This window comes from Stenella coeruleoalba (genome assembly GCF_951394435.1).
Source record: "Stenella coeruleoalba genome assembly, chromosome: 1".
In the NCBI taxonomy this organism is placed as follows: Eukaryota; Metazoa; Chordata; class Mammalia; order Artiodactyla; family Delphinidae; genus Stenella; species Stenella coeruleoalba.
Genome location: NC_137169.1, coordinates 7,657,013 through 7,670,906, shown reverse-complemented (window position 1 = coordinate 7,670,906; position 13,894 = coordinate 7,657,013). Strand labels below are relative to the sequence as shown.

General features: G+C 41.4%; 1 protein-coding gene across 4 annotated transcripts in view; it reads right to left on the bottom strand.

Annotated features, from left to right (window-relative positions):
• Positions 1-13,894, bottom strand: part of UBE4B (ubiquitination factor E4B) — a 111,215-nt gene that overhangs the window by 35,745 nt on the left and 61,576 nt on the right. For all 4 annotated transcript variants that reach the window (XM_079946267.1, XM_079946268.1, XM_079946265.1 and 1 more), the window contains 6 exons: positions 12,200-12,256; positions 11,515-11,631; positions 11,329-11,427; positions 10,842-10,955; positions 8,798-8,996; positions 4,676-4,814 (listed from right to left, as the gene is read on the bottom strand). In XM_079946267.1, the coding sequence (XP_079802393.1) occupies positions 4,676-4,814; positions 8,798-8,996; positions 10,842-10,955; positions 11,329-11,427; positions 11,515-11,631; positions 12,200-12,256 (725 nt within the window). The remainder of the gene's footprint in view (positions 1-4,675; positions 4,815-8,797; positions 8,997-10,841; positions 10,956-11,328; positions 11,428-11,514; positions 11,632-12,199; positions 12,257-13,894) is intronic.

Genomic DNA, 13,894 nt, shown 5'->3' with positions numbered 1-13,894 from the left:
AATTCAGAGGAAGGAATCCAAAATATAAGAAGCTTGGAATATTAATATAGATTTACCACATATGACTAGCTCAGAAAACCACCCTCTCAAAACACACACATATCCCAACTGTGTCCTGGAAGATACTTCTTTTATTTTCTTAATCTGACTTCAGCCAGATGTACTTTTATTTATTTAATTAGTTTTTTTATTTAAAAAATTTATTTATTTTTGGCTGCATTGGGTCTTCACTGCTGCACGCGGGCTTTCTCTAGTTGCGGCGAGCGGGGGCTACTCTTTGTTGTGGTGCGCAGGCTTCTCATTGCAGTGGCTTCTCTTGTTGTGGAGCATGGGCTCTAGGTGTGCGGGCTCAGTAGTTGTGGCTCGGAGGCTGTAGAGCACAGAATCAGTAGTTGTGGCACACGGGCTTAGTTGCCACGGACTACAGGCTTAGCTGCTCCGCAGCATGTGGGATCTTCCTGGATCAGGGCTTGAACCCGTGTCCCCTGCATTGGCGGGCAGATTCTTAACCACTGCGCCACCAGGGAAGCCCTGGAAGATATCTCTTGTATCACCGCACTGAAAAATACACAGGTGAGGGGAACACCAACATCTCTGAAAGGCACCAACCCTCACTGCAGGCTGGGAGTGAAGATGGCAGATGGTGCCATTGACATGTATCCTCCGAAGTCAGTGGGAATGATGGGACCACAGGACGGCATCCACTCCAGGATGAAGGAACAGACAAATCAGAGTTGGAAATTTTTATAAGCCTCTCAATAACTGATATTATAAGCTGATAAAATCAGCAGACATAAGGAAAACTTGAACAAAAGATAAACAAACTTAAACGATATATGTGAAATACTGCAAAAAGCAATATAGCAAGCGGATTCTTTTCTTTTCTTCTTTTTTTTTGGTTGCGTGGCACGTGGGATTTTAGTTCCCTGACCAGGGACTGAACCGAGGCCCTCGGCAGTGAGAGTGCAGAGTCCTAACCACTGGACTGCCAGGGAATTCCTGTGCGCTCATTTCCGCTATGGAACATTTATTAATTTAAATGTTAGCTACAAAGCAAATCTCAATAAAGTTCAAAGAACACAAATCAGAATATGTCTTCTGACAATGGAATTTAGCTAGAAATCAGTAACAAAGGATAAATGAACAAATCCCCCCAAGAATCTGGAATTTAAGCACCCCATCTTTATATAATCCACAAGTCAAGTAAGAAATAATAAAAATTAGAATATATTTTGAAAGGCACAATAAAATACGACATACCAAAAGGTGCTCAAGATCACTAACTATTAAGGAAATGCAAATCAAAACCACAATGAGATATCACCTCATACCTGTTAGAATGGCCACTATCAAAAAGATAAGAAATAAGTGTTGGTAAGAATGTAGAGAAAAGGGAACCCCTGTGCACTGTTGGTGGCAATGTAAACTGGTACAACCACTATGGAAAACAGTATGGATATTCCGCAAAAAATTAAAATTAAAACTACTGTATGATCCAGCAATTCCACTTCTGGGTATTTAGCCCACGAAAACAAAAATGAAAAGATATATGCACCCCCATGTTCATTGCAACATTATTTACAATAGCCAAGATAGAGAAACAATCCAAGTGTCCACCAACAGATGAATGGAAAAAGAAATGTCTCACACACACAGACACACACACACAGAGGAATATTTTTCGGCCATAAAAAAGAATGAAATTTTGCCACTGGTAACAACATGGATGGACCTTGAGGGCATTATGCTAAGTGAAATAAGTCGGACAGCGATAAATACCATATAATCTCACTTATGTATGGAATCCTAAAAAAACAAACAAAAACCCAAAATACCAAGTTCAAAGACACAGAAAAGACGACTGGTGGCTGCCAGAGGTAGGTGAGTGCGGTGGACAAAATAGGTCAAGGGTGTCAAAAGGTACACAAACTACCAGTTATAAAATAAGTAAGTCATGGGGATGTAATATACAACATGGTGACTATAGTTAATAATACTGTACTGTGTATTTGAAAGTTGCTGAGAGAGATCCTAAAAGTTCTCATCACAAGAAAAAAATATGTTACTATGTACGGTGACAGATGTTAATTAGACTTATTGTGGTGACCATTTTGCAATATATGCAAACATCAAATCATTATGTTGTATACCTGAAACCAACATAATGTTATACGTCTATTATACCTCAGTAAAAAAGATGACCTACTAAAAATGAGGGATGCAGCTAAAGCCATACTTAGAGGGAAACTAAACAGCCTTAAATGCATATATAAGAAAGGGCTAAAAAATGAATGATTTAAATATCAACCTCAAAAAGCAATAGAAACATCAACAAAAAGCAAATTAAACTAAAAGGAAATAATAAAGGCCCTACAGACACAAAAGTGATAAAAAGAGGATACTATGAACAACTTTATACCAAAAAGTTTTGAAACTTTACATACCACGGGAAAACTGGCACAAGATGAAATGAAAATCTAAACAGGTCTATATCTATTAACAATAAAATACATAATTTAAAAAACTTCCCACATAGAAAACTCTAAGCCCAGACAACTTCATCAATGTTTCCAAACATTTAAGGAAGAAATAAAATAATTCTTACACAATAAACTCCTCAAAAAATATAAAAAGAGGGAACACTCCACAACTGATTCTATGTGGCAAGAATAATGTTGATAACAAAATTTGAGAAGGACTTAACAAGAAATGAAAATCATAGGTCAATCTTTCTTTTGAATATAGACTCAAAACTCCTAAACAGAATATTAGCAAATTGAACATCCAATGAGATTTAAAAGCAATAATATAGAGTTGAGTTTATTTCAAGAATATAAGGGAACTTCCCTGGTGGTCCAGTGGTAAAGAATCCACCTTCCAATGCAGGGGACGCGGGTTCGATCCTTGGTCAGGGAACTAAGATCCCACATGCCACGGGGCAACTAAGCCTGCGTGCCACAACTACTGAGCCTGCATGCCTGAACTAGAGAGCTCACACACTCTGGAGCCTGCGTGCCACAACTACAGAGAGAAAACCTACAGGCCACAACTAGAGGAAAGCCCAGGAACTGCAACAAAAGATCCTGCATGCCTCAACAAAGATCCCATGTGCCACAACTAAGACCCAACACAGTCAAGAATAAAATAAATAAAATAATAATAATAATTAAAAAAGAATGTAAGATTGGTTTGATATCAGAAAGCCAGTTGATGTAATTCAACCATATTAATAGAATAAAGGAGAAAAAAATCTGATCTCCTCAACAGAGATGGAAAAAGATTTTAATAAAATTTAACTCCTGTTGAGAACAAAAAACTTGTAGAAAATAATCACCTAAAAGGGAATTTCCTTAATCTGATAATAAAGGATGTCTAAAAAACTTCCCCCCATTAACTGGAATAAGAAAGAAATTTTAATAAAGTTATCAATACTTCTACTCAAGACTGTAGTAGAAATTGTAGCCAGGGCAGTAAGGCATGAAAAAGAAAATTATGAGGGCTTCCCTGGTGGTGCAGTGGTTGAGAATCTGCCTGCTAATGCAGGGGACATGGATTTGAGCCCTGGTCTGGGACGATCCCACATGCCACGGAGCAACTGGGCCCGTGAGCCACAGCTACTGAGCCTGCACGTCTGGAGCCTGTGCTCCGCAACAAGAGAGGCCGCGATAGTGAGAGGCCCTTGCACCGCGATGAAGAGTGGCCCCTGCTTGCCACAACTAGAGAAAGCCCTCGCACAGAAACGAAGACCCAACACAGCCAAAAAAATAAATAAATAAACAAATGTGGGGTTTAAAAAAAAAAAAAGGAAAAGAATTTTAAATTAATCAATACAATCATAAATAGCATGTAGGTCAAATAATAAAGCATAATTAAAATTAGAAAAATAATAAAAAGAAAAAAGAAAATTATGAGAAAGAAAGAAAACTGTCATCATTTACAGACAACATGATTACATGTAGAAAAAAAAATATTAAGAAATCTACCAGGCAGTTATTAGAATTATTAAGTGATTGATTCTATTTTAATTCAAGGTAGATATAGATATGACACATTTTCTATCATACTCAGACTACACCACTCCTGGACCAAATGGTGTTAAGTGGCTACTCCATTATTATTCCAGATGACCTGTTCAAAAAAATGTTTGCCTCCTATTCCTGTGACCTTTGTTTGCAGGTGCTGGTACATGGGGAGAAATGCTTAAATTAAGAAAAACAACAATGGTGCTAATGAATAGGAAACTGAGGCTACTATCTGGCCCTTTTAGACTTCTTATACCACAGGACAATGTGCAAAAAAAGTGAATTACATGTTGGTGGGAGCAAATGACCTTGTTTATTAAGGGAAACCAGAGTTACTGTTTCACAGTCCAGGAAAAGAGGGGTATGTCTGGAACCCAAGAAATCCTTTAAAGTGCCTCCTGATAATATGGTGCCCAGTGGAAAGAGTTAATGGAAGTCTCAACCACATACCAAGCGTTGAGAACTCTAGAAATCAAAGTTTGGGTCACTTCACCATGTAAAGAACTCTGGCCAATCAAGGAACACGGATGTAGTAGCAGAGGCAGTACCCTATGTACCCGTCACATTCAAATCTACTGGTCACAAGGGAACTGCCTGCTTGTGAGAACAAGTGGTGACTCAGGCAACCTCAGGACATGGCATCATGCACATACCTGTTGAGCTCCCGTATGGCCCGGAGTCTGCGGATGTAGCGTCGGCAACCCGGCAGAATTGAGAGATGGTGGGCGTGCAGGGTAAGGAAGAAGCATTCCGTAGGGAATTTCGGCTCAGAAAACGGAGATTGATCTCCATCTAGGAAAAAGAACAAAATCCCCGAAATAAAATCTATCACATGACTATATCAGAGGAAAAGCACAATTAAGAAGACAAAATTACACTTGTATTTTCAAGAAGTTTAAGGACACTTTTTTTTTTTTTTTTTGTGGTACTCAGGCCTCTCACTGTTGTGGCCTCTCCCGTTGCGTAGCACAGGCTCTGGATGTGCAGGCTCCATGGCCATGGCTCACAGGCCCAGCCGCTCCACGGCATGTGGGATCTTCCCGGACTGGGGCATGAACCCACGTCCCCTGCATCGGCAGGCGGACTCTCAACCACTGTGCCACTAGGGAAGCCCCCAAGGACACTTTTAAAAAATTAGAATTAATGGGACTTCCCTGGTGGTACAGTGGTTAAGAATCCGCCTGCCAAGGCAGGGGACACGGGTTTGATCCCTGGTCCAGGAAGATCCCACATGCTGAGGAGCAACTAAGCTCGTGTGCCACAACTACTGAGCCTGTGCTCTAGACACCGCAAGCCACAACTACTGAGCCCACGTGCCCCAACAACTGAAGCCTGCGCGCCTAGAGCCCATGCTCTGCAACAAGAGAAGCCACTGCAGTGAGAAGCCCGCGCGCTGCAACGAAGAGTAGCCCCTGCTCGCCGCAACTAGAGAAAGCCCATGCGCAACAGCGAAGACCCAAAGCAGCCAAAATAAATAAATAAATTTATATTAAAAAAATTAGGCTTAGGTAATGTTATAAGAAAAACAGACTTCCTCTGAGCTCCATGTGTGATCAGGTACTCTGCCCCATCTAATTAAATGTTTATACAAATGTACACCAACAATCTTCGGTGATGTGTCTTCCTGGTGTATTTTATAGAATCATTTCTACTATTCAAATATCATTGTTAAACCTCAAAATGGTATTAGATTATGTAAATAAGCTACAGATTCCATAGCCATTTCCCTACTGTTGGACATATTTGTTGTTTCTAATTTTCCTCTATTAGAAACAGTGCTGGGAGGATCTATGTATAACAAGTTACTCCCTCACCCCCTCTCCTTTGCCAGCTTTGGGAGCATATTCTGGGAAGTGGAATTATTGAGAAAGACAGTATTACAGATTTTTGTTATGAATCACCAGAATTCACTTTAGATAGACTAAATTAATTGATAAAATGCCATCTATTTATTTACAAACATATTCTATCTTATCACTCTGTTTTTGAATAATTTGTAGTTATAGAACGTTAATTTGAATTTCTTTCAATTTGTACCTAATTCCTACAAATATGTATATTTTCCCTACAAGTGTATTTTATTTGACATATACTGCTTATATTTTTTCCCCCCAAACGAAAGACAACTGTTTCTTGGTAGAATTTGGTTTTGGTCTTACACATTTATAACAGTTCTGCATTTTGAATATGATTTTATCAATTATGTGACACATATTTTCTCCCATTCTTTTATTTTACATATTCATTTTCTCTCCCACTATAAAAAGTATGTTTATATATTAAGATATATATATATTATCTCTGATGATATTTTCCATTTCTTAACTCATTAAAAATTTCTCTCTCTTTTATGGCTGGGTCAAATCCTCTGTTCGGCTTTTTCGTGCCAGGGAAGGGTGGAAGCTCTACATTACTCCATGAATAATTTTATAATGTTTAAAACTAAATGTCATATGGTTTTTATGTTTGTCATTAAGTAACATGTTTAAAAAAAATTTTTTTTTAGGAGTTTATTAATTAATTAATTTATTTTTGCTGTGTTGGGTCTTCGTTTCTGTGCGAGGGCTTTCTCTAGTTGTGGCAAGCGGGGGCCACTCGTCATCGCGGTGCGCGGGCCTCTCACTATCGCGGCCTCTCTTGTTGCGGAGCACAGGCTCCAGACGCGCAGGCTCAGTAGTTGTGGCTCACGGGCCTAGTTGCTCCGCGGCATGTGGGATCCTCCCAGACCAGGGCTCGAACCCGTGTCCCCTGCATTAGCAGGCAGATTCTCAACCACTGCACCACCAGGGAAACCCCTTAAAATTTTTTAAATTGAAGTATAGTTACTTTAATAACATGCTTTATAATATAGAGAAAAAGATCCATAATCATAGCACTTTCAAAATATTCGTATTTTTATTCCATCAACTCATCAAGATCTATGAGAGATTTCATGAGAATTTTAACTGGCATATATAAAATCTACATAATAACTAAGTCATTGCTATCATTTCTATTGTATACACATACATATTTAAACCCAGAACAGCACATTTCCTCCCATTTGTTCTACGTATCTATTTGATGTTGGCTAATCCAAAAGAGAACTTCTTTTTTTATTGTATTAATTTTTATTGCATATCTCTAGCTCATAAATGTATTTCTAGAGAGGTAGTAACAATTTATGAGGAGTCATTAGCATCCAAACAAAATAAATTTTTCTATTTTTCCTAGACTCTGTAAACTCTAACTTCTCACCTGGTGCAGCCGAGAACCACCCCTCCACATAAGCTGGATGTGGCTCACTTGGGTGAATGAATAGCATTCCCAGTACTGACAGATTCTCAGGGATTGTAACAAAACAAAGAAATGGAAAAGCAGAAAAGTCTTTTTTTTTTTTGCGGTACGCGGGCCTCTCACTGCTGTGGCCTCTCCCATTGTGGAGCACAGGCTCCGGACGCGCAGGCTCAGCGGCCATGGCTCACGGGCCCAGCCGCTCCGCGGCATATGGGATGTTCCTGGGCCGGGGTACGAACCTGTGCCCCCTGCATCGGCAGGCGGGCTCTCAACCACTGAGCCACCAGGGAAGCCCAGAAAGTCATTATTTTCCTTCACTCAGGAATCACTTTCAAACCCAGTATTTTGCAACATAAAATATGTACCCATTTCTCTTGGATTTCTACTTTTCTGTTTTCCTGATCACCGGTCTCTCAGATACATTTTATTCATCACAAGCTTCCCTTTGCCTGTGTCTTTCCTTCTTTTCTGCCTTCTCCATCTATACTCCTTTGCATTCTCTCCCTCTGCCCCTCTACCTCTCTGTCACGACTGCGTTTAGCCGGGAAAGCAGCTGTGGTCAAGCAGGGTAGGCTCTCTTCTTCCTCTCCTACAGGCCCTCCCTCTGGAAGGGCCCTTCCTCAGAAAGCGTCTTCCTTAGCTCCAGCCGTCCTCTGGGCAGCCTGTTCTTTAGGGGACCCCCTTGACCTTCTCCACAAACCCTCTAACTACCCCCAACCCGGGCTGGCCTGGCCCCAGGAGCCCAGATCCTAATTCTGGAGCCTGGCTTATCAGAAATCAGGTTGCCTGAGAGGAACAGAAATTCCCTAAAGAATTAGGTTGCTTCCCTCACTACTGCCAAGTAAGAAAAAGTGGAACCGAACTAAACACCGGGAAGGATGGACCCAGATCAGGGAGTGTGGTGGAGCAGACAGAGCCCTGGGCTCGGCTCAGCACACCTGAGCCGCAGGTGCAACTCGCTGATTGACAGGCTAGGTGAGCTGAGCACTTTCTGGAGCCTCAGTCTCCTTATATTTAACGAGTAAGACAGTAGCGTTGCTATTAAGATGTTTATTAAAGTTCTCCTCCTGATACTCCCATAACAGTCTGATGTAGCAGCTTTAGGGGGAGAGGAGTCAATGAAAACTGGCACTGATGATGGAGAACAGGAACAGGGCAAGAGGGAGCCCCAGGGATGGGGGTGGGACGCTGGGGGTGGGACGCTGGGAGGTGACAGACAGGGACGCTGTAGCTGGTGTCAGATTCACACTGTGGGATGATGCTGAGTCCAAATGGGTCCTTCTGTTAGAATGCGTATCTACTCTACTTTTTGTAATTAAAAGAAAATAGAAGAACTGCTTCCCTGGTGGTCCAGTGGTTACAACTCCATGCTTCTGATGCAGGGGGCGTGGGTTCGATCCCTGGTCTGGGAACAAAGATCCCATGTGCCACGTGGGGGAACCAAAAAAAAATAATAAAAGAAGGGCAGCTTTTAACGACCTAATGAACATGTCACTCACAAAGTTCAGTCAGCCAGTCATTCACGTCCTCCATCGTTGCATTCACTCTCGTCTCATCGCTGGGAAGAGTAATCCGACACCTCGGGTGGAATATGTACGTGGGGTCGACCGTCTCTAACTTGATCTTTGTGCTTAGCTGCTGCAGCACCCAAAGGAAATTCAGCATCAATCCGTCCGTAGATACCAATCTATCATCCGTCTGTGAAAGAGAAAAGTATTTAAAATCATGATCTGAACAGAAATTTTGGCACAAGCGTACAGAAAGGAGAGAAAACTTTCATCCTGAAGTCAGCGAGGGGACACCTATAGCACCACCATCGTCACTCTACTGGCAGGTGCGATTTGTTGAGTGTTAACCATACGTGAAGGGTTTTCTCTCACTGAATCTCCACAATAGCCCTTAGAATTGAATGATACTGTTACTCACATTTTACAGAGGAGGAAACTAAGGCTCAGAGAATTTAAGTGATTTGCCTAAGATCCTCAAAATCGGTAAGCAGAAATGCAATAAATGCTATTTCCTTTCTCTTCTTTATTTCCCCTCAGAAGCATCGGAACAACTCGTTTCACAGTTACCACTTGACTAACAGCTTCTCTGGCTGACAGCGATAGCATAATCCTGCTCTAAGAATACAACAATTCTGGGAATTCCCTGGAGGTCCAGTGGTTGGGACGCCGTGCTTTCACTGCCCAGGGCCTGGGTTCAATTCCTGGTTGGGGATCCTGCAAACCGTGTGGCACAGCCAAAAAAAAAAGACCATAATTCTAATAAAGATAGTTAACATCGGTGGAGTGCTCACCACGTACTGGGCATGATTCTAACAGCTTTATATACACTAAGTCCACGAGTCAGGTACTATTATTATCCCCACTTGGCAACAAGGAAATGGAGGCACAGAGAAGCAACTGTCTACGTCCTACTGCCGGCAAACAGTGGAACCCCAGTTGGAAATCCAGGCAGTCTAATACCAAGTCCATGGTATACCTCTTCTCTCTGCTTTTTCTTCTGAGTAGAAATGTCACATCGCTCATTAATAATATAGCAAGGGAGCTTCCCTGGTGGCGCAGTGGTTGAGAATCCGCGTGCCAATGCAGGGGACACGGGTTTGAGTCCTGGTCCGGGAAGATCCCACATGCCGTGGAGTAACTAAGCCCGTGTGTCATAACTACTGAGCCCACACGCCTGGAGGCCGTGCTCCGCAACAAGAGAAGCCACCGCAATGAGAAGCCCGCGCACCGCAAGGAAGAGCAGCGCCCGCTCACCGCAACTAGAGAAAAGCCCACGTGCAGCAACAAAGACCCAATGCAGCCAAAAATAAATAAATTTATTAATAATAATAATATAGCAAGGATGCCCTTTTAACTTTTCCATGCCGGTGAAGTGGTCCCAGCCACCAGCCTCCCTCATCAGGAACACCGCACCTTGTACCTGGTCTCTTCGGGTTGGCTCCTGTACCCCCTCCTCCCATTAGCCCATCCTCCACACAGCAGACTTGGTGATTTCCTTCCCGAAAACCCTCCAGTGGCTCCTCATGACACTTCTTACAACATCAGCTCAACCTGATGGAGCCTCTGCCCACCCCTCCAGCCCATGACCCGCCGGTTTCCTTCCTGTTCACTATCCTCCAGCCATGAAAGCCTGCACGTGGGGCTCGTTCCAAAGCTGGTTCACTCCCACCTTCGTGTTTCACACGTATCTAGAAAGTTCTTTTCTCAGCCTTGTGATGGCTGGCTCTTTCTTATCAGTCAGGCCTCTGATCAAATGTCTCCTCCTTGGACACTCCCATGCCTTCCTTCTGGTGCCTCCATGGTTACTTTCAAGTCCTCTACCTTGCTTCACTGGCTTCACCGATTCTAGAATTAAACATTTACACGTCTACTCATCTACCCTATAGAACATAAGCTCCACAAAGGCAGGAAGCTTGTCTATCTTGTTCAACACTGTATCTCCATTTCCTAGCACAATGTCTGGTAGGTTCTGAATAAATATGACTTAGATGAATGAATTTAATGAATAAGTAAAAGCAGTCTTCAGGAATCCTACCTGCATCTGTGCTTTCTTCATATTGGCATTGACGACAGCTGCCATGTAACCAAGAGCAGCCTCCCGGGTTTCTCCGTTTAACAAAATACTATGCAGAATCTTGAAAAGCTCTTGCTGAAATTTATTTTATAAGGGAAGAAAAAAATTAAAACTTTGTTTAAGAAATTATTCCTCTTTGACTTTACGAAAAGCTAAACTCCTTCCCACTTTTTCTCCTCTCCCAGGTCCACTCATTTTAGAAGAACCTGACTACAAGGATAGAAGAAAAGTCCGTATTCAACTATATCAAGATGATCAGCATGAAAGCAGAATGTGGAGTGGAAGAGGGGAGTAGTTATAGTTTTAATAAAATAGCCTTTGCTATTTCCTTTCCAGGACAGGGGCCCAATTACCTTAATCACACTATAATGAGCCTGTAATTGTGCTGCTTTTAACTTTCAGAACTGAAAACACATTCATCCTTTGGATTCATTTTCTCAACACCTACCCTTCCCAGCTCCAAGTAATGCTGCAGTGATTGGCTCACCACACGAGTGTTTTCCAGGGTAATGGCAGGCCCTGAGAAATATTTTTCAACCACTTTTGCCTGGAAAGAGAAAGCAAAAATTCAACGTATAATATACATTTGGGGAAGAATCTGAACATAAGAGCAGCAAAGTGCCGCTGTACTTACATCATCTTCTGCAAAGACTGAGAAGCTAAAGAAAGCCCCCAAGTACGAGAGTCTCTGCAGCTCCCGCCCAGAGCCAGGGCTTAATGATTTAGGCAACCACAAAGGCAAAGAAGCAACCTAGGAAAAAACAGAAGAGGCAAGTCAAGCTGCTAAATCAGCAAGTGATGTAAAAATGAGACAAAAAGAATTCTCGGCAGGTGACCTGTTCAGCTGGTTCTTAGCCACCAGCAAAATGGCTGACACTTAACATCCAAAAACACAAGGTCACAAATATGTCAGGATGCCTGTCCACTTTTTCTCATTTCAGATGAAGGAAAGCACTCCAGGTCCGCTACATTTTTACAAGATATACTTTTAATTTCCATGTTTCATGATAATATTTGATATCATGCAAATGAAGTATTCCTATACCACCAAAGGACTCAAGGAAACGTTTCCAATAGGACCTGTTGTACTAGCTGTACAATACTTATCTCCCGAAAATCACAAAAGAGAAGTGAATAATGTCATTCCCGGAAATAACGTAGGTGACAACAATGTAACAGTTGAGAGCCACCCACGTGTATTACTCACATCTGCATCTCAACGTCCTCCAAGAGACATTTTTCAGATACTGTTACTTAAGGAATATCTTCTGTGTTACATGTTCACTGAAAATGTGCAAGTCCATTAGGGTGGCACTTACCAAATTGCACACAGGGTGTGTCTTTCCAAACTTGGTTTCACAGAGCTCACCTAAAGCCTAGAAACAAGATCAGAAAGGGTCATTTACATGTATTTCATCCTAAACTGACCACCATGGGTAACATCAAGACATAGCTTTAATGCTGCTATAAATAGGTATGCATTCCCAACAAAGCACAAATAGCTTCACTGCTTTTCTGATGAATAAACTAGTACATGTGCGTTGTAAAAAACTTCCGGTAAAACAGAAATATAAAATGAAACTACAAGTCGCTCATAAACTTCACCCTCATTAACCTCTATTGATATTTTGCCCAAGAGCTTTCTAGACATATTTTTGTACATATACACACAGAGGTAAATGAGTGTATTCTTACAATAAATGATTTTTTCATTTAACATCTTTCTATACCAGAAAGATATGCTTCATAAACTTGAGATGGCTAGTCTTGCCAGTATTAAACAGGACTATAAATAATTAAAATTTAATAAGCGACCAAATTCAAAATATATTTAAAAGTATTCCTTGGTTTCAAGATCCCTGGTTTTTTGAGAACCTCAAAGTTTTCCATTGGCGCTCCAATCGTTCTCGAGTTAAGACAATCAGGAAATATAGTTCTTAGGCACATAAAAAGCGTTTACCATGGCCATGGTAATACAGTCAAACACTATTTTAACAGTGAATTTAATTTCCTCTGTGATTTGGATGTTGCTATGGGAGTTGCTAAAACAGCTGCTGGAAGCCTTTGAGTCCATGCATTTAGGCACTGACACAACTGAGAAGCCGCTGAGGCTCAGAGAGCCACTGAGAAGGAAACATTCTCCCTGCTCAGCACCAGGGCTCCCAAACTCAGCTGCACATTAGGATCACCTGGGCAGCCTCTGAAAGCCCCATGCCAGGCCACGCCCTCACCACATCCTCAACGAATTAAGTCACAGCTTTGGAGAGCAAGGCAGAGGTACTTTCTACAGATCCCCAGGTGATTCCAAAGTATGGCAAAGTTGGGATCCACTGGCCTAGAGGATAATCATGCTTCTTTCTGATTTTAGCTCCAACGGTCTTCCGCTTCCTGCCTTAAATTATTGCCCTTTCTCTCAGTGCACTCCCTTTGCTGCACAAGCATCAATAATGGTACAAAATAAAACTATTGTCTATCATAATGGAGGCCTTTGTCTTTTGACCCAGAAGAACACTTTGTTGATATCTGACACTAAAAGCTCCTTACTGAATCATCAAGCTAATTCAAACCACAAGAGAAAAGCCAACAATTCCAGGAGGGAATATTTATATAATACAGTGATAATTAATGTACACTAAGAGATTTCATCACTGAACTCAAATAATCAGATTTTTCCACTTCTTTTTATGTGCCAGAGACAGAACAATGCACGAGGATTAATAGAATTTCATTAGGAGTGGGAATAACATGTGCACTAGGAAGAACCCTGACATAAATTCATTCAAAATTATTTTTAAAACTAAGACTTCCTGCTTCACCTTCTATTTAACTGGCTTTAATGTTTAAAACATTAATTAATGTTTTAATGTTTAACTTTAATATTTAGCCTTTTAGCTCAGTTTTGATTTTCTGAAACAGACAAATACACCTCTGTGTTGGCACTGATTGTAATTATCTGACTGTATCGTTGTGGTCTTGATTTTTGCCTTGAGGAGAGGCACCTTATCTCATGAGCT